This window comes from Pseudonaja textilis, chromosome 5, assembly GCF_049901715.1.
Source record: "Pseudonaja textilis isolate UNSWEBS1 chromosome 5, rPseTex1.2, whole genome shotgun sequence".
In the NCBI taxonomy this organism is placed as follows: domain Eukaryota; kingdom Metazoa; phylum Chordata; class Lepidosauria; order Squamata; family Elapidae; genus Pseudonaja; species Pseudonaja textilis.
The window spans coordinates 48120312-48147731 of record NC_141994.1 but is presented as its reverse complement, the minus strand read 5'-3'; the positions used below and the strand labels follow the sequence as shown (position 1 = coordinate 48147731).

The following is a 27420-nucleotide window of genomic DNA, read 5'->3' as shown; positions in this document are numbered from 1 at the left end:
CTCTCCCTAGCTCCCACATTCAATTCCTTTTATGAATTCTGCATGAAAAGTTCACATAGAAAGTGATTTATTTCAGCATGAAGTCCCTTATGGGTCCTGGGAAAAAATGACCAGCAGAATTAGAAAGATCCTAGCCCTCTGCTGTACAATTCAATACTGGGGGAAGTGAACAAAAGTTCTAAAAAGCAAGAAAGGAGAAATTACTAGCGTATTTTTATCCTCTTCCAGCTATTTAGACACGGCCCTGTTACAGGCCCTTTTTCTGGGCACCTTGGAGTGTGCATTTCAGATATCTTGAGCTTTGAAAGGGGCAGGATATGCAAGAAGTCATCTTCTGAGCATGTGAAAATTGACTGGAATGTATGATTCAAGAGATGCCTTTTCATGTTGCTCCTCCCAATTCTAAAGTCTCTGGCTGAAATTCCCCTCCCAACTTTGAGCTCTAATCTTCTATCCCAGCAGATTTGATTATACTCACTCCCTGACTCTCTTCCAGACCTTAAACTTGTTGTTGGAATTCAACAATAGCCACTTTTGCCAAAAATTAGGAATAGACTCACAAATCTTACTAAGTCATAATTTGCTTTAACTATGATATGAACAAGCCACAGGCACTAGGTTTAATAAACAGGCTAATCCAAAACTAAAGATGATTTAGCACACGATGTCAGCTTAATCACAGAGAAAAGAACCACATGTTAATTATGATGTTTCTCATGTTCATCTTTCTAGGCTAAAATTTTCCAAGGCTGGTGTTTCCTTAAGGATCCAGAAAGGTGGATGACACCTTTAACTTCAACTTTTACAACGGTAACCCCCGATTTGTGTCAAAAGCAATTTTCATCTTTCCTAGGCCCAGATATCCCTATCTTGGGGCTTTTTAAATGCAAATATATTTTTCTGCCAAGTACCGCCGTTGAAATCAGTTTTAAGTGTTATACTTTTTAAAACACCCCTTAGCCATTCGGAGCTCTGGATAAATAAACAGATGTAAAAGATGACATTATAAATTTATTAATGTGCTATATCAATTGCTTGAATCCTAGATGTTCTAGATGGCTTACAATTTACAACTTAAAACAAAATACAAAATCAGTGTTAAAATGAATTGATTAAAAACAATAACCTAATTTACAGTTCTAATACTGAGAATATTAACTACAATTTGACATTATATATGGGCCATTGATTGCAACTGATCCCTAACGATCCCCTTTTCACTAGCTCCTCCAAAGTCAAAAGAATGGGTACCTTTGGCAGGCATTCTCAGTTGTTCCAGTTGTGTAGTCAGAAACTACTGGGAAAGGCTATCTAATGGATATCCAGGCCCTGCACCATGGATTGTAAGTAAGTTAATATAATTCTCCTGTGGAACGATATAGCCAGGATTGCTGAAACTTAAGAACTACATCCCAAAACATCTGCAGAACACCAAGCTAGGGAAACAGCCCATAACAAAGATTTTAAAATCTGTCAGTCTAACTACATTCTTAGGAACCAAGGGCTCCCTGGAAAACATTTATGAGAAACAAATTAAAACCTAGTTTAATTTGGGTTTAATATAATATGTAAATCCATTCATTATGTTTAGTCAACCACATTTTCTTTTTTGGGATGGATTTATGTCATCCTCATAACAGATACCCAACATTATGGTGTAGCGCTGGAACCAAGCCAGGAGTTCCTTGTAGTAAAGTGTGGATTGCCCCTCTTACTAATCATCCTCCCACTGCATGCTGCCTAAGAGAGAACAGTGAACACACTTGACGATTATATAGCTTAGGTTGCACAGAGAACAGATAAATCAAGGAGACAAGTTTGAATTCTGAGCAAATCACTTGCATTCAAGTAATGCATACTTTTTTCCTAAGAATTTTTTTGGGGAAGCAGATCCTTGGGAAAGGAGTTTTTTTGAAGTTGGAACATCCCAGTCAAGCCCAACAATGACAACTGCAAATCTCAATCAACCTACTCTTCCCCCACTCTCCCTCCCTCCCTTCCCCGCCCCTCTCAAAATATATTATGCTATCATATTTATTTATTTATATCCTATCTTTATTATTTTTATAAATTACTCAGACTTATTTATCCAATACTTCCTCCTCTTATTTTTCCCACAAATACCACCCTCTGAAGTAAATAGGTTTAAGAGTGACTTGTCCAAAGTCACCCAGCTGGCTTTCATGACTAAGAGGGCACTAGAACTCACAGTCTCCTAGTTTCTTGCCTTGACCAAACTACTAGACCAAACCGGCTTTTATTTGTGAAATCAGGCATTAAGAAAAATCAGACTAAATGTTATCACAATGTTGGAGTGAAATGAATATTTCATTCAATTCAGTTGTAGTTAATTATAAATGCAGGGAAAAATCTAGCAGCTGGTCACTCCTGCTGCTAAGAACTTTCCAGGCAAATGAAAGTGTGTCTTAAAAATGTAATTATTTGAGATAAAGAGTGTGAAGCCCATCTCTCACACTTCTAGCCAGCTAAAAACAGAAACTTATGGGGGAAGTGCAACCTAGTATTTCTGGGCAATGTTCAAAATGCAGAGCGTGTAGAATACTCACCGTCTCTCCATCCACTCATCTATGTGTGACGTGGACAGGGTTTACAACACCCCCACCTCCCAATTCTCAAGTAGCAACATTTCTTTTATCAGTTTCAGCACAGTCAAGTAGAGACAATTCTGTCAACTATAAGTTTTTCTGCAGCTGCAAAAACTATTTCCGTATCCAAACTCCCAAAAAGCAACACCACATCATGTCTGTTTGTGGAATGTGGGATCCATTTTGCATGCTTTTGAAGCCATAATGGTTCCTTCTTTGATCATGCCAGTGGCCAATGCAAGTAACAATTTTATTTATTTTTATCCCAGGTTTATTATTTTTAGAAATAACTTAAAGTGGTAAACATACCTAATGCTCCTTCCCCCTCCTATTTTTAGTTATGTAGTTATTTGTTTTTTTCCACATTCTGAAATGACCATTCCCTACAACAAAAACCCTCTGAGGTACATTGGGCTGAGAGAGGGTGACTGGCCCAAAGTCAACCAACCAGCTTTCATGCTTCAGGCAGGGCTAGAAGTCACGTCTCCCAGTTTCTAGCCTGGTGCCTTAACCACTAGACCAAACTGGTTCTCAATCTACAGTCCAGTATTACACAGTGCACAAGGTTGATTAAAATTTGACATCTAATCATTCACCAGTCAGAACAGGAACTCTAATAATATACTGTATCATTGGTTCATATTCTGCAGTGATGTGATGAAGAATCAAGAAAAGTGATTTGGAACCTGCCTACAATTTTAACTAGATCCAGAAACTCTCTTGCTGCCTCACAGCCTAAATCAATTCAGTCCCCTTCATCTCCTAGTGGAGAGCAAAGTTTCATGGTAAGCTACCGCGCAAAGAAAATATATTTAGTTGTTGCAAGCATATTGCATCTGAACCTAGAGGTTTTTGGTTGCCATTGAAACATTCGCACATTTGTCCAATGCTTTAAAAATATCAATTCAAGCAATGGGTCTTAAAATACCTAAACACACATTCACATGTTTGAATAATAAATGATTATCAGTGTTGGGTTTGTTATTTAGATCCCTTTTTACAAACCAGACAAAGGGACCTGAACTTCAGAACTCTGGAATAGAGTCAACTAACTTAAATTAATCATCCTATCAGTCTCTCTTCTCTCCTAAAATTAAAGAGCCCAAACACCTGTTTTTTTTCCTTGTAAAGGCATTGTTGCATTTTATCCTCTTCTCTACATTCTTTAGCTTTTTAATCTTCATTAGGAGCAGTCAGTAAGAGTATAGAGACTATGCTGGCTGGTTTTTGAATATTAAGACTACAGTGGTAGGATGGGAATAGAAAAAAAATTCTTTGATTTGCCAGCATGTTCAATTAAAATTTTAACCAGAAATTGTAATGCGTCCCTGAATAACTGGTGTTGGTGAAAAACACCTTTACAACGAAAGGCAAGCCAATGTAACAACTTGCCACAGTCAAATTTAATTCAAGGGACATATTCCCAAATAGCAGCCGATTCAATACAGATATGACTAAATAAACTGTTGCCTTCTTTAGAATGCATTTAAAAAGTACTTCTGAAATGCTTCAAATAGCAAATTTGTATTTGTATAGCTTTACATATGGTGGCTAGGTTCATATACATGTAGTCCTCAATTTACAACCACTGAAAAAAGTGACTGCCGGAGACCACGAGTTCCAAGTCCTGAATTCGTCATGAAATCAAACTGGATGACTTTGGGCCAGGCATACTCTCTCAGCCCAACCCACCTCACAGGGATGTTGTGCGGGGGAAAAGAGGAGGAAGACGGTATGTTGGATAAATTAGCTACCTCATTTGCAAAAATAATAAAGGTAGGATATAAACAAATTAACAAATAAATTCAATGGGGAAGCCAGATTCACTTAACAATCATGTTAATAACTTAACAACTGCAATGATTCGTTTAATAAAAAATTTTGGGGCTCAACTGTGGTCATAAGTTTAGGACTACCTATTACACATTACAAAGCAGCAAGATGCATTTTGCTTTGCTACATAAATTCTGTCTCAGAAATACAACCTGAAGGAAGCCTAAGACTTAAGTTTTTCAAGTTGACTCTTCTTTACAATTTCTACAGAATATTTAATCAATTTCTACACGCACATCTAATCTGAAAGATAATGCAATCATTTTGCACTGTCATAGGGCAAAATAACATGCAATAAAAACAAAATACCTCCAGATTAAAGGAACAATGCTTCCATTAAATTGGTAATTAATATATCCCGCTCTACCAAAATGATAACCAATATAACGATATTTTGATTTAACTGATCTCCCACCACCATACTGGATTTTCAACCATGTGGGAACATAAAATACTTACCAATCCCAAGGTGAGTGTTGATAGAGGCATAACGGGCTGTGCCAGTTAGGTTTTTGTTTTCCCGATAGGGAATGTGCTGGTGGGTACGGGCATCTCGGTACTTCTTGGCCAGACCAAAATCAATGATGTACACTAGGTTGCCTTTTTTGCCAAGTCCCATAAGGAAATTGTCCGGTTTCACATCTCGGTGGATAAAATTCTTGGAATGAATGTACTCAATACGGCTGATCTGGAAATAGATTGGGAAGAATGGAGGAAAGTGAGAGAAAGGAGAGGAAGAGAGTGCCAATAATTTTTATAGTAAGATATACATTGTAAACTCATTAATTGGAAGACCCACTGTAACCTCAAACAAGAAATATGGGGATCTCAATACTTCCCACAGTTCAACACAAAAGTGAAGCCCTACCTACCCACAGCAGGCGAAAGTGAAACACATGCCGATTCATTTAGTCCTAAGCTGGGAGCCAAAAGACAGAAATTTTCAAAGGAACAGGGAAAAGAACACAGAATTCGTCTTCAACTTTGGCAAGTTGTTCCAGCTGCTAGTCTACAGCACAGCACTGTTCCTTCTACAACAGCTACAGAGATAATAGGAACTTGCCAACGTTTTTCAGCTCTATCAGAGTGCCTCAGGTTTGGTTATTAAAGAACAAGCAATTGCTGTGAAAGGGAATCAGGAAGAGCACAAGGAACAGACAATCAAATAAGAACTTACCATCTGATCTGCCAAAAGCAGAACAGTCTTGAGACTGAATTTGCGGGAGCAGAAGTTAAAAAGGTCTTCTAGGCTGGGCCCCAGAAGTTCCATCACCATCACATTATAGTCACCCTCTGCCCCGCACCACTTAATGGAAGGTATGCCCACTAAAAAGAGATGAGAAGAGGATGTTGGCAAGGGGGAGATATGTGCACACACTTCATTCATTCATTCACAAATCTCTTTAGGCCAGTCCAAAGCCTTTATGAAATACTGAAACATAATCATCAGGCTCTGAAGCCTGTGAACTTACCTCCACCTTGCATCATCTTGTAAAATTTGCTTTCAATGTGGAGCTGTGGGTGCTTGGTTTTCACACATTCCAATTTAATGGCTACTTCTTCTCCTGTGGCAATATTGGCACCTGCATATGAAGCAACAGAAAAAGAAAAAAAATCAAGCCCTTGGAATATTTGTTTAGTTTACTTTATTGTCATTGCACCTCGTACAACGAAATCAAACACCATCTTCAGTGCACATCATGACCATGACCGTGAAAATAAACACATACATCCTTCACCCTTCACACACCGGCCCGGAAACCCCTGACACCATACCAACACTGCACTATACAGCAGAATTCAAAAGAGCTACTGCCCTGGGATAGAAGCTGTTTTTCAGCCTATCTGTCCTTGTTTTTATTATTCTGTACCGTCTTCCAGATGGTAATAGTTCAAAAAAAGGGTTCCCAGGATGAGATGGATCTTTGAGAATGTTTTGAACTTTCTTAAGGCAGCGGGAGCTATAAAGCTCTTCCAAAGAGGGGATAGGGCAGCCAATGATCTTCTGGGTAATGACGTTAACCCTCTGGAGTGCTTTCTTATCTGCCATTGTGCAATTGGCAAACCATACAGAGGTGCAGTATGTTAAAATGCTCTCTATGGTGCAGCGGTACAAGGTCACCAGCAATTTCTCATTCAGTTGTTGTTTTGTTTTTTCTTTTTGAACAAATTTTATTAATTTTTTTAAAAAACATACACAAACAAAGCATAGGATGTAGTAACATAAAATATCTTTTTCTAAAAAACACATAGAATATCTTATTTAAAAACAAGATAATTCCAAATTATAACATTTCTATACAAACACAATTTAATATATATATTTATCTTATCCGTTCAACTTCTTATCCTTTCCCAACTTCTCTTTACTGCTCCCTTTCCTCTGTTTAATTGTATTTCTTTTGCCTTAAATTACATATATTCATTATATATAGTTTCATTAATTCTCTTCCAACATCCTTTCAAACAAAAACAAACATTACACAAAACATAAATCTTCTTTTTGGAAAGCGGCTTACCCCAGGTTAAATCTTTTTGTACAGACATAAATCAAATTCGTGCTCACATAATATACTATTTCATATCTTATTTAACATTCCATATTTTCTATATATTTTCTCTCTCCTATTCATTCTTTTAATTTAATTTTATTTATTTCATCTCAAATTAACTAATTATACTTGCATCTTTTGTCCGTTCTCTTTCAATCATCTATTTTGCCTTTCTTTCTAATACAATATTTCTCCTGTAACCACTGGTTGAAGTATGACAACTTTTTATCTTTCCCCTAAATTTTACACTTAAGATAATACATACTTTCCATACTGATTCTGCTTCGTACATTCTAAGTACTACATTTCAAAATAATAACTACATTCTAAGTACTACATTTCAAAATAATAAAACAAGCAAATAATATTGAATTTAATAAGTAATAATAAAATCAAGAAAAAAGGAATATTGAGTTTATAATATAATAAGAGCAATATTTCATAGTAAATTAAACTCTATTATCAAATCTTAGACATTTTCATAGCTTCCCTTTAATGCATTAATTCATAAAATATTTTAATTTTCTAATTCAATTTCAAATACTATCTACCATACAATCTTATGTACTTTTGCAGAATCATTTTCATAAAATTATATCTTACCCCTTATCTCTAAAAAAACCCTGTTTTTTAACATCTTGTTTAAAACTTTTATGACTTCTCTTTCCTTTTTCCCTTCCTTTCTTGTCAGTTCTAGCTTTTTGACACCCCCATCTCTTAAGTTTTACTCTCTTTATCTTCCCTCTCTGTTGTATTTCTCTTTTCTGTTGCTTTCTGACATCATATCGATTGTTCATCTTATTTTTCTTTTTCTTGGTTGCTTTTTTAAGTCCTGAGTTCACCATTTCTTTGTCCTCCTTACGCTTTTCTTCCTCCGCTGAGAGTATTTGTCAATTAAAGATGGCTTCTTCTTCTTGGTCCCAGCCTTCCTGTCGCTGTTGTATTTCTTGATAGGTAGAAATCGCCATTTCTAAAAAGTGGAAGATAGATCCAGAAGAGCCCATGCCTTCCTGTTCCTCTTCTTTCAATTTTTGAAATTCCATTTGTAATTCTTCAAAAGATAATGCCATTTTTTCCCTTTTTTAAAACAACCCAAATATCTTTAATCTTTCAAGAAATAGTTCACAAAGATCCCAAAGTCACAAAGCAAACCAAATCAAAGCAAACAGTTTCATTTAGCACTTATTTCTATATTTTCTCTTCCTAGGGTAGAATTCAAATACACAGTTTCAAAGTAATCTTCTAGAAGTCGTAATACCTTTTATTTCTGATCTTGTAAACTCAAAGCAGTCTCCTTCAGTACGATCTTAAAATAAATCTTTACCTCTTCCCTTCCACTTATAGCAAATAAAAAGAATTTTAAGTTTTTAATTCCAATGTCCAGAAATCCTTTATCCCCTTGGCTTTAAATTTCAAGTTTACCTTCTATGCCCAAGCAGGTTTTCCAGATTTCCAACTGCTGTTTCTGTGGGAAGGGAGAGTGAAAGAAAGTAACTTTCCCTTTCAGTTTTTTTCTGCCGCTTTTACAATCTTCCTTGGGAGACAATGTATCCTTCAAACGATTTAGTTTCCAGGGTATTTAGAGGTTTCTTGTAGTCCCAGTTCAGCCAAAACATTCGCCTTCACCTACTTCCTCCTGCACAGATCTTACCCGGCTGCAGGCTTCTTTGTGGTGGCCATTGCTGACTGCCGCTCCACTGCCTTGGGAAAAAGGGATTTTGCCGGCTGAGGAGGGGGTTTGCGATACCTCCAAACCCAAATCTGGATCCCCTCTCTCTTCGGCTGCCTCTACGGGGCAGCCCTATCCTCCGGATCCATCTGGATCAGAGGAACCTCAGCAGCGAGCGCAGCAGGAATCGCGGAGGATCGCGAATTCCTGCCGTCGCCGAAGCCTTGCAAAACCGGAAGCCCTCAGTTGTTGTTTTCTGAGAAGTCTCAGGTAGTATAATCTCTGCTGGGCCCTTTTGACCAGGGCTGCAATGTGGGCACCTCAGATCAGGTCCTCTTTTAGGGTAACATCCAGAAACTTAAAACTGGCCACTTGCTCCACTCGGTCTCCACTGATAAGCAAGGGCTGGATGTCTGATCTGTTCCTTCTATAATCCACTATAAGCTCCTTGGTCTTATTAGTGTTGAGGACCAAGTTGTTCTCTCCACACCACGAAAGCAACCAGTCCTATTTTTTTTTTTTTTTGCTATTTTATCTTTCCTTCAAGGAGCTTTTGGGGGAATCTTCTTCCCTATTTTACCATTCTACCAGCTCTGTAAAGTAGACTGAGTAGATGGGGCATGTGGGTCAAATAACCCATATTCATGACCAGGATTTGACCTTAAGTCTTATTAGCTCTACCCCAACAGTACTCAATACTAAGAGAGTTTAGAATGAAACGTATCAAAATAAATTGCACTATTCCAGCAAACATTTGATTATCACTAAGTATCCTTCTTCCTGATGTGAATACATAGTCCTGTAATGTTACAGAAAAAGCTGTAAGCATGCTTTTTAAGAAATGGCGTGACATGCCACCACAGTAAAACCATGTCAACTTTGCAAAAGTTATGAATCAGAATGTTGTAAAAAGCAGGAGAGGGGGATTGCTTTCATTTGGTTCACTTCACATACTCAGACTACTGCTAATTCCACATCCAACAGAACACAGTACATGTAGTGAACAAGACAACAACCAGCTAGCTTTTATTTCTGAAAACCACACAATCTCATGTGAGCTACCTCACCTGCCCCTTTTGGGTATCACAGTCTTCAGCTTTAGGTAATTACATTTGACAATATAAAAACCTTTACAGTTCAATCCTTTCAGAAATAAACACTGGGGAAAAAAATTAAACCACACAGAGATTACTATACAAAAGCTGCTATTATATTTCTGTTTTAATGAAGGGTTGATAGGGAGCCAAATTTAGCTGCGACCAAAGCCAGAAACTGTTTTAGTGTAGTATGTAACCCTATTTTTACAAATAAAATGTTTCCCCCCGCCAAAGATGGGGGAAGAGTGTTGTATTTGTGAATGTGATTTCTTTTTCCTTGTGTAAAAGATATAGCTTATATGTATGTGTATGTATAAAAAATGAAAACAGGAAGCAGGACACATAAGCTGTAAGCAATTATACCACAATCTCTTTCATAATATTAGCATTGTGCAATATGTCTCAGTGGCAACCTTTTTTCTCCCCAGACACTACAGCACAGATAGTTGGGGCCCAAAGTAAAGATTTCCATTTGTAGAATACATTCTGGAAGAACAAATGCAACACAAAACGAAAGACTGCACAAATAGCGGGATGAAGAGGAAGGGTTATACATTTTCATATTCTTTGAAATGCTGGAATTCTGAAATGACACTCCAAGCTGAAGAGTAATTATGCCTATCTGGCCAGGTTAAAATATACACATTTACCATAATTTTAACACGACTTAAGATCTATCCTTGTAAAGCAGAAACAGGAGTAAACTAGCAGCAGTTATCAAAAATATTTGTATTTTTCTCCAGCTTTCCAAAACTGCAAAGATTTTTCACATCTGTGATAAGACATGAGACCACATTCTCCTTGTTTTTCCCACTCCTCTATTGTATGTTTTTTGTTAAGAGTAGCCCTGTCTTAACCCTATCCAAGCACCTTCTTCAGCATGGAAATGCAGAACGAAAAGGCTGTGGGAAGGGAACCTATTCTGTATACAGCTTCAATCAAAATGAGGAACATTTTTTCACTTTAAGATCTTATTTTTTCATATGGCAGCCTTTAAAACATACTTTTATGACCCAACTGATGGTTCTTTGAAATAGAGGTTATCACACATACTATAATATGACAAGTAATTTTTAAAAATGATTTTATGATCTAGTATAAAATCATTCCATCAAGCTATAGAGGGAGAGGAAATAGGAAGCAGGCTATTCCATAGGCTCGACTGCAAAGTCATAATTTTAGGATGGTGTTCTCTTTTGAATTATTTCTATTCTATCCTTAATCAAGGCAAGACTCCCAAGAACTTCAGCTACACAACCGATCCTAATAAATGAGTATTTATGTTTTCTTTTTCCCTCCCTATCTGGATAGCAAGACACATGATATATACCAATTCCCCCAAAAGCTGGGCAACACACAAAAACTTAAAAAAACAAAATGGTAACAATAACTACATCCAAATTAACCTCTAAACCTTAATCACAAAAAGGAAATCCAAAATCAAATCCAAAATAGGCACTGCTGGGACTGAAAGCACAATGGAGTAAAACAAACATAATATGGTTATGGACTTGCAGCAGATTAGGGGCTGTCCTTAATTTCTAAGTTACTACAGAAAAGCCTTCAATCTCTCCTACACCCTGTGAAGGAGGTCTTTTAATAACTTCTGTGGCCTAAATAGGCAGATTCAGTTCAGGCAAATTATTGCCTGGTGAATCCCAATCCCAAGGACTATTTAGGACTTTACAAGCACTTTAAACTGGGCCTAGATTAGAAGCTTACAAGGAAAGCAGTGCAATGGCTTTAGTATAGGTGTAATTTAATAGGTGGGACAGTCCTGTCAGTATTCTGCTGCTAGCTGTAGCTTCCACATCATCTCCGAGGAACATGTACTGTCTAATCAAGTGGTGATCGAAGCATGAGTTTCTGAAGTCCTGGTTGGGCTTGGCAATGGGTCCACCTAACCATGAGTTCTACTGCTGCTTAGGCACGGTTGGAAGCCCAGGAAGTTCCTTCAGTCACAAAATACCTCCTCCTTCAAGGGGAGCCCAAGTCCATTCAGTGTAACTGCTGGGCCACTGTTATCAGAGCGCACAGATGTCTCCTGACCTCTAGCAATTCTCTCTTGACAGGATTTAATCTGAGACTGCTTTTGCCTGATCCAGATTCTGACAGCGTCCAAAGACCAGCCTGAGACTTCCACAGCATCACCATCTCTTTAAATAAATACACTTTTGAACTTTACTTCCTTAGTCCTATAAAGCCACAAATCCAGCAACAGATTTTCGGTGCAACAAAAAACATTCTTAGTTTAGGAGACCAGCATGCAGTAGCTCATGACTCTTTTAAGATACCACAGCCACACAAAAATTAGAAACTTGCATAAGAAAGGCATGAAAGAATGCAGACAGTGCCTACTGAGCTATCAAAACACAGCCCTTCCACTGTGGTATTTCTAGCAACCAGCAAAGTACCCTTTCAATATTCTACATTGAAGGCAATGTACATCCTTTTTCTCCCAGTCAGCAGATTGAACAATCTGTGAGAACTTCATAATTTATTTTCCCAGTGCCATTTTTAGTATCAATATGACTAACAAACTAAATGTTATCACCATGCTGAACAAGCAGAGGAAACCTCAGTTAACTTTTCATTAATTGTTGGCCATTTCTCTATTGCTGAGCTATAGTTTTCAACCCCACTTTTTTCCTCCCCCCCAGTGACACCATCAAACCAAATGACCCACTAGAGCTGGGATGGTGAACCTATGGCACGCAGAGCCATTTGTGCGGGCACGCGAGCCCCAGGCAAACTTACCTCACTGCACATGCGCGTGCCTCCCAACTGATTTCTAGGCCTTTTATGGCTTCCCGGATATACTGGAAGTGACTAAACGGGCCCATTTTTCGGCCTCCAAAAGCTGCAGAGGCTTACCTCAAGCCTCTGGGAGGCCAAAAAAGGACCCAAAATCAGCTGGAAGGCACGCACATGTGCAGTCCAAGTAAGGGGGTAGGCAGGAGGATCATGCACATATGTGCAGGGGGGCACGGGCCCCCCACGCACATTGCCTTTTGGGTGCTGGCATGAGGACACGCGCACGCGAGCACGTGCACAATTTTCTGCACAGGAGCCCAAAAAGATTAGCCACCACTGCACTAGAGAATATAAAGCTATCACTACCTCATAGTCCCAGTCTTTGCTGGGTGAATCTCTAAGGCAAACAGAGCCAGTCCTTTGCCCTCTATCTAAATTGGACAAGAGGTAGCATACCTGTTGCACAGCAACCAGGCCATGTGATCATCAGGCCATGTAGCATTAACAATACAGACTGTTCTTGTCGTACTCCATAATGCTGTACCAGTTTGACATATGATTAGTACGCTCTGTTTAGAAGGGAGGCATGCTTGCTGGAGTGAGAAGAGAAGCACCACCAAAAGATTTCCAAATATAGCTTATTTCTCAAGAACAGCAAAAAACACAGCTCCTTTTCATTCAATCAGCTGAATGAATCTGGGTTCTCGGGTTCATGCTCCCCCCTTTTTATTTTATTTTATTTGTGCATTGCCACAATTATAAGTCTTCAGTGTTTCTGAAAATGATTGTTTTGAGAAACTTACTCTTAGTGTTGTAGAAAAGCTAAGTGGAGAGCAGACAGAAAAAGACTGGAATAAAATTTCCAATAAACAAAACACCACCCATAAGGGTACCAAATAAATTAACTTCTATGACAAAAAAAGCATTTTCAATAAAAACGTACTTATGATTTCACCATCGTATCATTCTAGCCATTGTCTATCTGGCTTCAGCTAGTTGCAGAATTTTAATTTGGAATCGCTAATACACACGTATCAATCCAATTCTGCAGCTAAACACCCAGCTAAATACATACCAGGATTCCGGATATATATCTAGAATGTGCTATGCAGAAGATGATGCTGAAATTACAGGATACTTCCCTCCACCCCAAAAAAACCATTCAACTGGGCCAAGAAACTTATGAACGTCATATATTGTTGGACTACAATTCCCACTAGCTACATTGAAGTATATAGCCTATGATCAAGGATTGAAGGCATAGTCTTATAACGTTAAGGAGGGATTGATTGCAAAACCTATTCCCCTAATGTGAGGTTGCAGACAACTATGTGCACTGCTAACTTCCACATTTATATCATTAGTACTATACTGCTTTGATCAATTCTCTATAAGACACACCACACCATTCAATCTGCTCCCTGCCAGATGGACTGTCATACCCTTGTTGGAGTCTGATTCTGAGGGGGAGATTAAGCAGCTGACAGGGAGTGGCTCAGGTGGCTGTGGAAGAAATAGGAGAAGGGCACAGTCCGGCTGGGCATTCAGAGAAAGACCCAGGGCCATTCCCTCTTCATCCTAGGGCACACAGGGAGGAACAGAGAAGGAAGTAACATGGCTTACGAGAGAGAAGAAGGCCCTGATCCCTTTCATTAGTTGCAGCTGGGAGAATAGGATATAAGTGGAGCGTTTGCACACAGCTCCTTGCTGGAAGCAAAGCGGGTATTATCTTGGTCAAGGCTTATCTGAGTTTGGGCGTCCTCCCAATTGTGGTCACTGCGTTATCTTTTGAAAGTCTGCAATTTATCATCCTGGCCTGCTGTGTTAATTACTTCAGTGTGGTTTGTGTTGGTTTGTTTATTTCTAATTATCTTTACTTTGGGTTCGGACTGCATTTCTGCCCTTCGTAGACTGTTTTCTGAAGAGTTTATTATCCAGCCAAGGATAATTGGACATTGGGACCAAGCTGGAGGCATCAAAGGGAATTTATTCTACTTTTGTGACTAACAGTAAGACAGGACAAACTCTGGCACCACTCTTTCAAAAATAAATAACTGGCAAATGACAAATGAGTTGAGATGTTTGTATTTTTCTGCAGATCGGTAAGCAAGTCAGATAGTCTTACAAAGTTTAAATTATAAAAAGATAAGCATAACAACAAAGAAGAGCCCTTTGCAATGATTCCTAAAGTAATATTTATTCTGCCATGCAATAAAGATCAAGATACCACAACTTCAGCTGTGACATTATTAAAAAAAATATGAACAGAAAGAAATCTCTGAACAAAATGTAATGATGCAATCACAGAGCAAAAGGGGAGGGGAGGGAACACACACACACACACACACACACACACACACACAACAGCATATCACTGACCCAAGACTGAACTTTGTTCTGGGGTGCTATGATATTCCATTTTAATCACTGCCCTGAAGGCTAGGTGTATATTAATTACCATGATCTTCCATCTTAATCCTTTTTTTTTTTTTTTTTGAGTAAGACAGAACATGCACTTACACAACTTTAATTTCCGTTTCTAGATAGTCAGCCATTATCTATTGGGCTCAACATAACTCGTGCAGAAGATAGGTGTTATACTGTTGGCTATTTCTCTCTACGTCTACTCCTTTCCTTTGGGAGCTTCTGCTTCGCTCCCCAGTCTTATTCCCCTCAGCTAGGCTCTGACTACATCTGCTAAAATCATCAGCAAACCAAAGTTAGTGCTGACATTTAAGTCATGTTGTCACTCAGCTTTAGAACTACAGCCCCAATGAGATTGGCAAGGGGGCGGGAAGCTGCAAGTACACCACAAATGATATCTGAGTCACCGTTTCAACCTCATTATCTGCAGGCTCAGGGAAAAATGGCACTCATTTAGAACAGCAATGGTTATTTTTGTGAATGGCCTTGGAATCCCACAAGTGATAAAAGTATATGAAATCTGAAGGTAGTAATTAACACATCAATAATAGTGAGAGATATGAAGTTGTGGTTGGAGGCCTCACATCTTTGAAGGAAGGGGCCATCTTTAAATTTACATCTAACCTCGTATTATCTGCTGTCTCTTACATTCGTCCTTCCCATAATTTGTTATGAACCTTCCAGGTAAAGGGCTTTAAAAGATAGACATTTAAACTATGAAACGAAGCATTAAATCAATGATTTTAAATTTTAGACATTGCCTTCAATAGTTTGATGTATTTGTAAAGTGAGAATGCAGATACCAATAATTTACTTTATTACTCAGTACTGTACTGCTTTTACAATGAGATTATACACCCTATAATTTTTAGGTAAGTCATTCATGGAGAAATTTGTACATACAATTCATCTATCATCCTGCAAATTTAGCAGTGATGTCTAAGTATGACCATGTTCCCATTGTTTTCTACTTGCCTCAGCCCTTTTCTATATTGGGCATGTCTTAACTTCCTTCTCCACCATCTAAAAATGTAATGCTCCTGCATATATCATTTTAATTCAAGAAGTATGAAACAGCACCCTAGATTAGCTGGTTAGGCTGGATTGATCCTGGAAGATGGATGATCCATTTACATGACAATAAAATAGAAAATCCATGCCAACATTGGTTACATAAGCACTGAAAACAAAAATTTGATGCTCATAAAAATTTTTTTCATGATTTAACCTGTTCATGGTATTTAGTTGTAGGTCAAATGAAGAAAAAAATATTCCAATTTAAGTAAAAACTTTTTAAAAGTAGTTTTTATCAAAAATGATCCTTTATAGACATTAAATGTTAAAATGATGACTTTCTGCATACAAAGGATTAATATTCAAATACTGAATTGATTGTAATACAAGTTGGACAAATGGTATTTAACTTAGATGTTTTTCAGACACTACTGCTGATTGCATATGTATTTTGGAAAGTATTTGGGGCATGGTTAAACAAATAATATTAAAGATTTTTAGCTTGTATAAGGGAGACAGCAGAGGCAACCTTTTCAGTTTGTACTATAAATGCATTGCAGTTACAAATAAAATCTTTCCCCCTTACTGAGCTTGACTTCTGGTGATTTGGGGAAACATTCCATAGTTTGGAAATGGGTTGCCACCACCTTCTTCGAGAATGCTTTTTAGACCTTCCCAATCTAGTTCACCGAATAATCTCCAATTCAAATGCAAACTAGGCCCAACCACGCTTCACTTTTTGAAACCGGCTATGTTCATAATACAGTTACTAGAAGTTGAGCTCAAATGTATTCTTTATTTAAAATGATACAATTTTAGCATAACACTACATGGTCATTTCATTTCTGACAAAAGTACCAAATGCAGGATAGGCATGGGTTTGGGTTTTTCGTTTTTTGTTTGCAACAGCCAATCCATAAACCTTTCTGGCCCATTACAAAATTTCTGCCGAGCACACTAATAAAGTCCATAAGGTGTAAGTCCAAAAGAACACAACGTACTTTAACAAGTCTTTTCAAGCATCCTTCTCACACTTCTATTAGCTTGCACTGCCTCACCACAAGCTGAATTCACTCCTTCTGTCCTACCCCAGACCTGTGGTTCTCCATTCAGACATGTAAAGTAGTCTTTGGTGTACAGTAGTCATAGACCTCAGCCTGCTTCCTCAACCAAAATGTATATTGTGTCACATAAAGCAAGTACATGTTTTAAAATCTATGCTGTGTTATATAAGGCAGGTAAAGGGCTTTCAAGACGACATGTCACAACACCATGCAGTAGCCTGAGATACATTAGAAACTGTTCCTGTTCAAAAGATGCAAATATTACTGAGTTTTTGATTAGTGATCTGAGATCTGAAAACGATAAAAGAACTCCTATCCAGCATTTATCCCCTCTCATTCAAGTGTGTGGGCTGCTTGCTCCAGAACTTGTTTATTTCAAATATATGCGTAGCCAACCGGTCCGTGTGCATAGAACAGTTATAGAAAAGATGTCACCAATGTAAGTAAAAATGGTGCGCTTCACCACTGCAGAAATGCAGATGCATAGACAAGTTAGCAGGCACACAAACATCTACCAGTGTTCCACAACAGAGCCATGACATTTCTCCTTCTCCACCCCCTCCTGCCCTGTCATTTTTTGTTACTGAATGGCAAATGAAAGGGAGGACTAGAACAGATGGGTGAAGTCAGGCATAGAGACAGAATTAACAGGCCAAGAAACAAAGAGAATGGATCTTCTGCCTGAAGAAGGTATAAGCAATCAGGAACTGTCCAAGCAGATATCACCAGCATGCATTGCTAAGCTGCCTTTGGCTCATTGTCTTTTTTTAAAAAAACAGCTTGGTAGAGGAGCAACCTAGGCCTCCATGATGATGAAGTTAATGCAGAATTAAACCAACTCCTATTAAAGTCTTCCTTTGATCCAATGCTGCTTTTCCCATGCTGCCTCAGATTCTGTTGAGAACTATACCCCTCCACCACCTCTGTCATATTAGTCCACCAGTATTGCTCAAATGAGCCTAAAAACAACACATTTCACTGCTGAAAGCAAAGTCTCCACATTCCAGACATTTGTTTACAAAAGCCATTCAACAATAGAATCAAAGAATTCAAGAGAGACTTAGAAGGTGTCCAGTCCAATGGAGGCCGGTCTCACCAGTCTACCAATCCAGGATGTTTCCACTGGCATTCTTCCCCAGCAAGAGGTATGACCCAAGTTAACTTGCACGGAATCAGAATCAGCGATCCAGGTTGGAATATTGAGAACACAGGCTAAATAATTCAATTATCCAGATTGTACAGATGTTAATCAACCAATATTTGACTCTTTGCCCTCTTTCAAAAACTCTGCAGTGGAACATTTATGTTCCAGTACATCTAAGTACTTATTTTATGAAATATGTTTGAGAGTACATTTTTTTTGTACAAAGAAACACAAAATTAGAATAGTAAAAAGCAAGCTTACAGCCAGAAAACATTTTTTCAGTTATCCCATAATCAGATCAGGATGAAGCTGAAGTAATTACTGGGTGAATCTGAATCTTAGGAAAACTCAAACCTGTCTACTCAAACATCAGTTTGAAGCTTTCCAGAACTCACTGCTCTTCGGGAGACCAGTAGCCTTTATGTTCTTCAAACATACAATAGGATAAGTGAGAATGAATCTAAAATAAATCAAAACAAAGACCTAAATAAAACGTATTTGTCTTCACCCCTGCTAACTTTATATGGAGACATTCCCGCAGTTTTCTTAGAATGATATGGAAATTGTTTGCCACTGGTTTATTCTGAGATGCTCTTTTGAATTCACAAACTAGCCAGCACCTAGATTTCCATTTAAGTTTTCCTCATTCAATATTAACAAGAAATTTTATAGGTTTAACTAGGAAGTTATAACATTTCCTATCAAAGAGACATATTTTTCATCTTATAATGTGGGGGCATAAAATAGTTTCCCAGTTTTGGCAACTTCTGTCTATAGACTTCAACTCACAGAACTGCACATCCAAAATGTTCAATGTTGGGAATTATGGGAGTTGAAGTCCACCTCATCATGCATCAGGTAGGCAGCTCTGAGTTTTATTTTGAGTTGCCCAGAGCACTTTGGTTACTGAAACGCAAAACTGCAATAAATAAAATAATTTAAAACTATCAGCAACAGGCATTCAATCTTTGTCTAAACTCAGCTTTTTACACTGAAATAAGATATGTAACACTATTCTTGATTCCTCTGCAGTCTAGTATACCCTTTAGCATAAGTTCAATAAAGCAGCATCCACAGGATACCTGATAGAACCATAGTGGAAGCAATAAACATAACCACTGCATTTATTGTCCCAATGGTCAACATCCAGTTTTATATTCTGTATGATACAAACCCTACATCAATAACAGCCATGTATTTATTAACATACACGATGAAGCTGAGCTTTTACCAAAAAAAGGCCTACAAGTCATTTAAGTTACTTTACTTAAATCAGGGCTCCCCAAGCTCCAGGCCATGGCCCAGTACCGGGCCACAGCATGTTTGAAACTGGGCTGCAGGAGCAACGGACATGTGTACGCAGGCAAAGCTCCACCTGTGCAAGTGGCAGGCAAACGCACATGCAAAGCTCACACACACACACTCACAGTGGGCTCTTGTGCTTACACATGAAGCTCCACTCACATGAGCAAAGGATGCGTAAGTCCTCCATTCACGCGAGTGGAGCTTTGTGTGTCAGCACAAGCATCCTCTGCTCAAGTGCCCTCTACTCACATAGTGCAAACACCTTCAGCTTACACATGAAGCTCCACTGGAGCTGTGCACACATGTGCACCTGCCACTCACATTCCTCCCCCGCACCAAGTCCCCAAGGTGGAAAGGTTGGGGACCACTGACTTAAACGACATTACTAATCCACCCACCCCTGAGAACTTTGGAAAGAAAACCATGAAACTATATGCAGAAAACCATGGTGTCTTGGACGAAATGGAACTGGAATCAGCAGTGTACAAGTATACAAGTAGCTTGACAAACATAAAAACTTCCTCCTAGCAATAAAAAAAACACCCTTTATTAATGTCAGTAGTATTTGACCAAGTAATCACAGACAAAAATCTGTACTTATTGCTTATATGATTTAGTAAATTAACAGGCCAGTTGGAGGGGGGAAAGTGTCCAGCAAATTCAAATGTATTTAATTGAATCGATTTATAAATTTGTGCAGTTTATATCAGTTTATATCATCTCTGTGATTACATATTTATATTAATTATGCAAAGGATGTGAACTGATACAAACAACTTAAACATTAATTACCTGGATTGTTTCAGTTTGAGGATGAAGTTTGAGCTAAAATTTAGTCCCGGTTAGAAGTTTGCTGAATATGGGTCAGTAAAAAAATGAGGTTTTAGTGTATTCTCACAGTAACTAGGGGAGATTAGAAAAAAAAATTCATAATCCAATTAGTACTATTTTAAAGTTTTTTAAACATGTAAAAGCCACTTTAGGATCAGTTTTTATAGTAGGCCAGTGTTGCAGAGTCCATCATGATAGGGCAGACCCAGAAAAAGTCCTAATCCTCACCCATCATTTCCACTGCATAGGCTTCAATCCAAGTGCTTTCACAAAATGCTTTCCAGAGTCATTCAAAAATAAGAACAGATTAGCAAAAATAAATGGAGGAGGGACACATATTTAATGGCTAACTACTGTACCATGGCATGGCTAGTGGCAGAAGAAATAAACTAGGCCTTTGAGACAGAAGATAATCTACCTAGACACCGATTTTTAGACAAATGGAAGTTAATTTTCTAAAATAAAAAGACAAAGTAATGAAGAAATGGGAAGAAAATTCAGCAGAGACATATGTTTTAACAGGCTCCTCACACATAAACCTACATCCAACATAGTCAAAATATCTCAGTTATGTTATATATTGTTTATTGGGTCAGATGCTTTGATTTCCATTAAGTTTATAGAGAAGTATGGATTTTCAGAATCAAACAAAGTATGCCTAAGAGATAGGTTAGTGCAGACAAAAGGAAACATACTAACAAAGCCTGTCTTTACTGTTTATCATATTTTCTAAAATTTTGTACAACAGCTTTTTAAAAGCTCTACAGAGAATAAAATTGGTGCAACAAAACGTAATATGAATTACTGTACATACAAATAGAAAAGGATGAGTCAGTTGAGAAGGAAATAATCACAAGTTGCTATACTGAAGAACTTCAAAAAACAGTAAAGGTGAAGAATCTTGTAACAATGCCAGGGAGCATTGCAAGATGATAGTGTGGCTGGAGGCTGGGAAAGCCAACTACGTGCAAAGGAACCTAATGCAGAGGCATCGTGTTACTGAATACTCCATAGGTAGTACCCCTACGACCCTAAGATTGCAGCTTTCTTCCTTTTCCTGGTACTCTCCAGGTATTTTGAATTATAATTCAATTAATCTATGAAAAGTGTCTACGGCCACGCTAATAAAAAATATAGTCCAACACATAGAGAAACCATACTTAAAAAAACTTTTATTGACTTCAGCAGCATAAAGAGCAAAGATTGTTCAGACTTCACAGAAAGATTCACCTGTTTTTAAAATGGATGGTCAAGGTTCTGATATAAGTCATTTAAAGTAAATCCATAAGAGTATAAAAGCCCCTTGTTCCGTCTCCCTTTCAGACAACACAGTGCAGGAAGTAAGCATACCTAAATATCTAACTTCCTTCCTCTGATTCTGTAACGTGTTGAACAAGCAAGCAGTCTAAACTACACCAGACAAATAACTTCTCAAATCAACCTGCAACTAAGTTGCTACCGGGGTAGCAACCACTAATTCCCAAGTTTACTATTCTTTGTTGGTTATATGCCAGATGGTATATTCAACAGTTCCTATACTGAGAATGGGCAAATGTCCCAAACATTTTTCTATCTCATCCCCCTTTTAAAAGCTTTACTATAAGCCCCAAGATTAATATGTTTTGTAAGAAACAATATTAGCTATCCAAAAAAAATATTATATATCTATTATTAATAAAGAAGAGTTTTCTTACCAAGTTGTTACAAGCAAGTCAAAATGATTTTACAATTTTAAAGCACGTGTATTCCAAACTATTCAACATTTAACTGCTGGTATCCTCAGATGGCAACTGGAAACCAGCAGGAACCAGGGTTTTGATCTACTCTGTTCTTATTTATGTTATGTTAATAGAAAACAACTCTTAAAGAATAGGAGCGTACATTCCATTTTCCAGGATGCCAGAGTTCCTTAGCCTGAGATAGCAATTCTATAATAATGAGAAACTCACCCAAATAAATATCTCCAAAGGATCCACTACCAATTTTTCGTCCCAGACGATATTTGTTTCCCACTCGAAGCTCCATGATTCAGATGCGCTGGAAATTAGGCAAAAGACAGGCAGTGTAAAATTAGAGTTCATAACAAAAAGATCCAAGTTCATTCTTAGGCGTCCTCCATAAAAAATATTTCAATCCTTGGATATAGTGCCTTACGCTTAGGAAACTTTTTGATATAAGATATGCAGCCTTAGTTTCCTGACCTAGTGGTAAGACATTTAACATTTCAGTTTAGGAATCATTGGCCTAATATCTTTTCAACAATTTGTGGGAAAAGGGTAAAAAAATAAGAGTACAACCCAGTCCCCAAAGCAAGCTTAAATCCAAAACCATGGTCAGCTACCATCTTTTTCATTGCAGCAAACCTCACAGAAATTCTTGAAAATGATTGATACTGTAAGCCCATGTATTGATGGTCACATGATAATATCTGGCATAAATGTCATAAAAGAAAACCTAATGATAAAGGAGGCTAGCCCATTTCAGAAAAATCATTCTAGTACACTTATATTGCAATAGTGACGGGTCCTCTAGTCATTCCCAATCATCGGATAAGACCAAGAAGGGATGGAAAATATAGAAATTGATTCCCCAAATATGCACATCTTCTACTCTACAATTATTCCTTCCATGCTTGCCCATAAAAAGGTGAAATTACTTCACTTCATTTTGCCACATTATTTACAACTTAGTTTGGGTCATAAATCCATATGCTTCTAAAATTTGACAATAGGCCCACTGCTGGGTTTTTTTTCCCAAGCATACTCATTAACATGAGATCTAGCCAAATCTGAGCCTTACCACCTCTGGTGCATATGGCAGGAACAATCTCTTTGCATAGGCCTGTACCAAATGGAGTTCTGGAGGCTCCCCAGCAATATTCCCTGATGGCCACCATCTTGTGCTTTCTCCCTGTTCAAGTAACATGGATCTGTCTGAAGGAGGGAAGGAGAGACCATGGCTCCTTTTAGAGGATGCTGCCATACAATTAATTTATGTAATGCATGTTGATTAATGCATTCTTTTCTCTTGTAGAGTAAGCTGCTTGGAAGGGGCAAATATTAAGACAAGGAGGTAATTTTGATTGACAAAGCCCATCCAAACCTAATCACAGAAAAAGACCAAGCATTTTCTCCTCCTCCCCATATGGATTGGTCATAATCTATACATTTTTGACCCATCCAAGTTATTTTTCCTAAAACTATAATACAATTAACAGAAAAACTGGAAAGAGCAGTACCTAACATAAACTAATTTGGGATTGTCTGATCTCCAAAGATGAAGAGTTTTCAAGAGTTCCCTACCATTCTTTTTGAAAGCATGATCCAGAGGTAAAGCCGACAGAGTCCAGTGGCTGATCATGCTGCAAACCATAACATACAGGAACTCACGGTTCAGGTCACTGGAGGCCCTTACGGCCACCACATTTTTTCAGCTAGTATGACCATGCAACTTCTTGGAAAAGCACTAACAATTTAGAAATGGATTATCTAACACAGTTTTAGAGGAGCATTTCCAGCCAAGTCACTTCTGAACTGGTTTTTTTTAAAAAAACAAAAAAAACCAGAATTATATGTTAAAGAGAATTACCACTGAATTAGGAAGGAGCTGAGAGTTCACAAGCATTTCTTACCATCAGTCACAAAGAATCTCAAGTACCTCCCCGTAGAGTAGACTTACTTTCTAGTAAGAGTGCTTTGGATTGTAATATTAATAAGAGTCTTAGGAAAAGGGTTTATGAAGGCGGCCAGCACAGTTCATGGGGAAATCTAAGGTCAGTCAAAACTGGAAAAATTTGTCCCCACTCCTCTCACTCCAGTCTCAGATCTTTGCTAGAATTTGAGATTTTCTTTTTAATAAAAAGCAAGTTCTGTCTGCTTCTTCCAAAACGAAACAGCCAGTCTAATGAAGAATTCAATCTTTTCTGGGTTCATCTCTCCACCCGTATGCTCTTAACAAAGCATATACTCTGCATGAATAGATGCTTATAAAATACAACTATCCCCTTTTTTCTGCTACTCAGAAAACTACCTCCAGCACACACAACCTCATGCATTATATAAATATAAATCATATCACACAATTACATTCTTCTTTCCCATATATACAGGCCTCCACACATCTCACTACAGTGCTGAATCTACAGGTAAGCAATCCACCCACACTTTCAAACACGGAATGTAAATTAAAGTACCTCCACATTAGCCTCCTCCCTTGACTTGCTGGGAGTAAAAAATACAAATAAGATTACTACTGCCCAAACTGGGTGAGAACTAACTTAATATATAAATAATGCGACTAGATTGGGAGTATGGAAGGCAGGTTTTTATACAGCTACAAATACAATGGAGGAGAAATGATAAATACGATGCCATCTTTTTTTAAAAAAAAAAATCTTAATGTGCCAGAACAAAGATCCTTGCTCTTCTCCCAGCCCCTTTGAACTGTTATCAAAAAGGAAGGAACTAAAAGGCAACAAATCAACCACACGATAAATCCAACCATGAAAAGGATAAATTTAAAAACTGATAAGACCATCTCACTTAGCTACTGGCACAACTTAGAATGAAATCATGTTCATATTATATTTATATGTTTTGGGGCCAAAATAATTGAAAGGGGGAAAGGGAAAAACAGGGCAGCAGTCCATAAGAAATAGCGCAAAACTTCTATTTGCTAGACTGTACAATCCTATTGCGAGGCTCTGAATCACTACTAAGCAGCAATATTCATTTAAAAGAAATGCCGAAGAAGGGAAGGAGAGAGATGGAAGCTCCCTTGCTATCCCCCCTCCCCAATACCCAGCCTTGTGTCTATGCACAAAAGGACGTGGCTATTTACAATAACATCTCCCCTCGCACCACACACACACACACACACACACACCCTATTTGCCAAAGGCAGCACTTTTAGGAACACAATGCTGGTTCTCCCCTTTCCTAAAAAGCACAGACAGGGGTTGGCAAAGTGGCAGAGACTCCCGTCTCAGGGCTGGCTATTTGGAAATCACCAGATGTGGAAGCAGAATGGAAGAAAAACAATAGTCCTCCCCTCCTTCCTCTCCCCCCCAAATGGATCACGATGGCGATCTCAACTCCCCCCCCCCACTAAATCAACTGAGAAGAATAGGATCGGGTCTCTTTCTACCTATGGGAAGGGACAGTCGAGAGAAAGGGAAGGGGAGCCCATCCTGAAATTCAGGGGCGGAAGGGGGTGCCTACGATCCTTTGTCTTCATCCAAAAACCCGAAAACAAAACAAACATCTCCCCCCCCCCCCCCAGTCGCTGAGACTCACCTCCCTCCCCCGGACGACGGCTGTGGTTAAACGTCGTTCCCCTCCCCCGCTTAATCCCTCCTCTCTCAACCACACACACACAAAACAAAGAGGCGGTGGGGCCGCCTTTCCCCCCGGATTTGCACCTCAAAACTTGCCCGGAGCCCCCCAATACTTACCCCGCCTAGAAGGAGCCTCCCTACCGCTGCTGCTCCTGGGGCTGTCAGGGGGCAGGGAAAGCCGGGGGGGGGAGGATGACGGAGGATTGGGAAGGGAGGCTGATCGCCGTCGCCAGTGCTGCGCTGCTCCCGCCGCTTCCTCTTTCTCCGTGCTCTGCCTGCTCAACCGCCTCCCTCCTTCCCCTTCAGCCTCTCTCGCCCAGTGGACAGCCGGAGCGCTCGCTCATTGAGTTTCCATTGAATCTCACGGCCAAACCCACTGATGTCATCCTACAGCTCCTCGGGCCCGCCCTCGGAAATTTAAAGGGCCAGCATCTTGTTTTTGTTCCTTCTGTTTCTGGTGCCTTGTCAACAGCCGATTAATAGCGCTCGCTGACGGGTGGGCGGCGGAGGGGAGGGGGAAACAACCCACCCCCAGAAGCCCCCCCCCCGCCCGCTGTTTTCATCGTTACACACATGCACAAAGTTTTGCTAACAAACACTGTAATGGCAAATGCCTTGCCGATGTCACATCTGCAATGCAAAACCCTTGAACCCAGCACAAACCGCTGTGAGAGGTTTGGCAGAAAGAATGAATGGTGCTCACATTTTTCGGCTAAGGACATTAGAGGACGCTCTGCTCACTTAGTTGGGAGTAAAAACGGATGATCTTGAGACATTTTTTTTAAACGGAAATTATTATTTTACCATACCTTTCCTTAATTCTATGGCCTCTAAATGTATATATTTCAGGCAAAAGATAGCAGAGACTTTATAACAGTGGAGACTAAACAACCCAGGCTGGGTTTTTGTGTATGTTGTGTTTGTGTGTGAAAGTGTGTAAACAGGCATGCACACCTTCAAGTCAATTTTTTACTCCTGGCAACTGACTAGACTGGTCCCTGCAGTTTTCTTGGCAACGTTTTTTCAGAAGTCATTTGCCATTGCCTCCTTCCTAGGGTGACCGGTTCAAGGTCACCTAGCTCAGGAGTACCCAATCCCCAGGCCATGGACTCCTGAGCTGGTACTGGTCTGTGGCCTAAACCAAGCTGCACAAGCAAGTGAAGCTTCATCGGAGCATGCGCAGAACCACCATTAATCTAGCCTGTGAAAAAATTGTTTTCCATGGAACCGGTCCCTGGTGCCCAAAAGGTCGGGACCACTGACCTAGCTAGTTTTGTGCCTAAGGGAGGACTAGAAGGACACACACAAAAGGACTAGGTTTCTAGCCTGGCACTTAACCATTACACCAAACTGACAAAACTCCAATTATTTACTACTTAACAATCATTAATATTATCAAGTGTCATATATCCCATTATATTTTTGAAAATCCAAGTTTGGATTAAAAAAATCTTCCATTTAGTCTTCATGATTTTTTTTTTAAAATTACATTCAAAGCAACATCTACTTTTATCTTCTTGGGCCCTGAGTTAGCTTTGCAAAGTTGCAAGTCCTCTATTTATGCAGGCATTGGATGCATAACTACACATTTCTAGTGCAAAAATATGACCATCACGATGATGCTATGAATCAACAGTTATGCAGCGAACTATGTATCCTTTGACAACCAAGATCTGAATTCTTACAATTATTTAATGAATCATGTGATATAATTAATAATATAATTCTATTCTCTACTGAATTCAGTAGACATCACTTCTAAATGAACCTGATACCTGAGAACATCTTAAAT

General features: G+C 38.8%; 1 protein-coding gene across 2 annotated transcripts in view; it reads right to left on the bottom strand.

Moving 5' to 3' along the window:
* Positions 1-25991, bottom strand: part of CSNK1E (casein kinase 1 epsilon) — a 38861-nt gene extending 12870 nt beyond the window's left edge. Inside the window, exons 1-5 of one of the 2 annotated variants that reach the window (XM_026696221.2) lie at positions 25746-25991; positions 22243-22330; positions 5912-6022; positions 5617-5765; positions 4899-5127 (exon numbers count right to left, since the gene is read on the bottom strand). In XM_026696221.2, the coding sequence (XP_026552006.1) occupies positions 4899-5127; positions 5617-5765; positions 5912-6022; positions 22243-22318 (565 nt within the window). In that variant the 5' untranslated portion in view covers positions 22319-22330; positions 25746-25991. Of the gene's footprint in view, positions 1-4898; positions 5128-5616; positions 5766-5911; positions 6023-22242; positions 22331-23092; positions 23216-25745 lie in introns of those variants that run through there. The other variant, XM_087934797.1, reaches the window with a different exon arrangement.
* Between the last annotated feature and the right edge of the window lie 1429 nt (positions 25992-27420).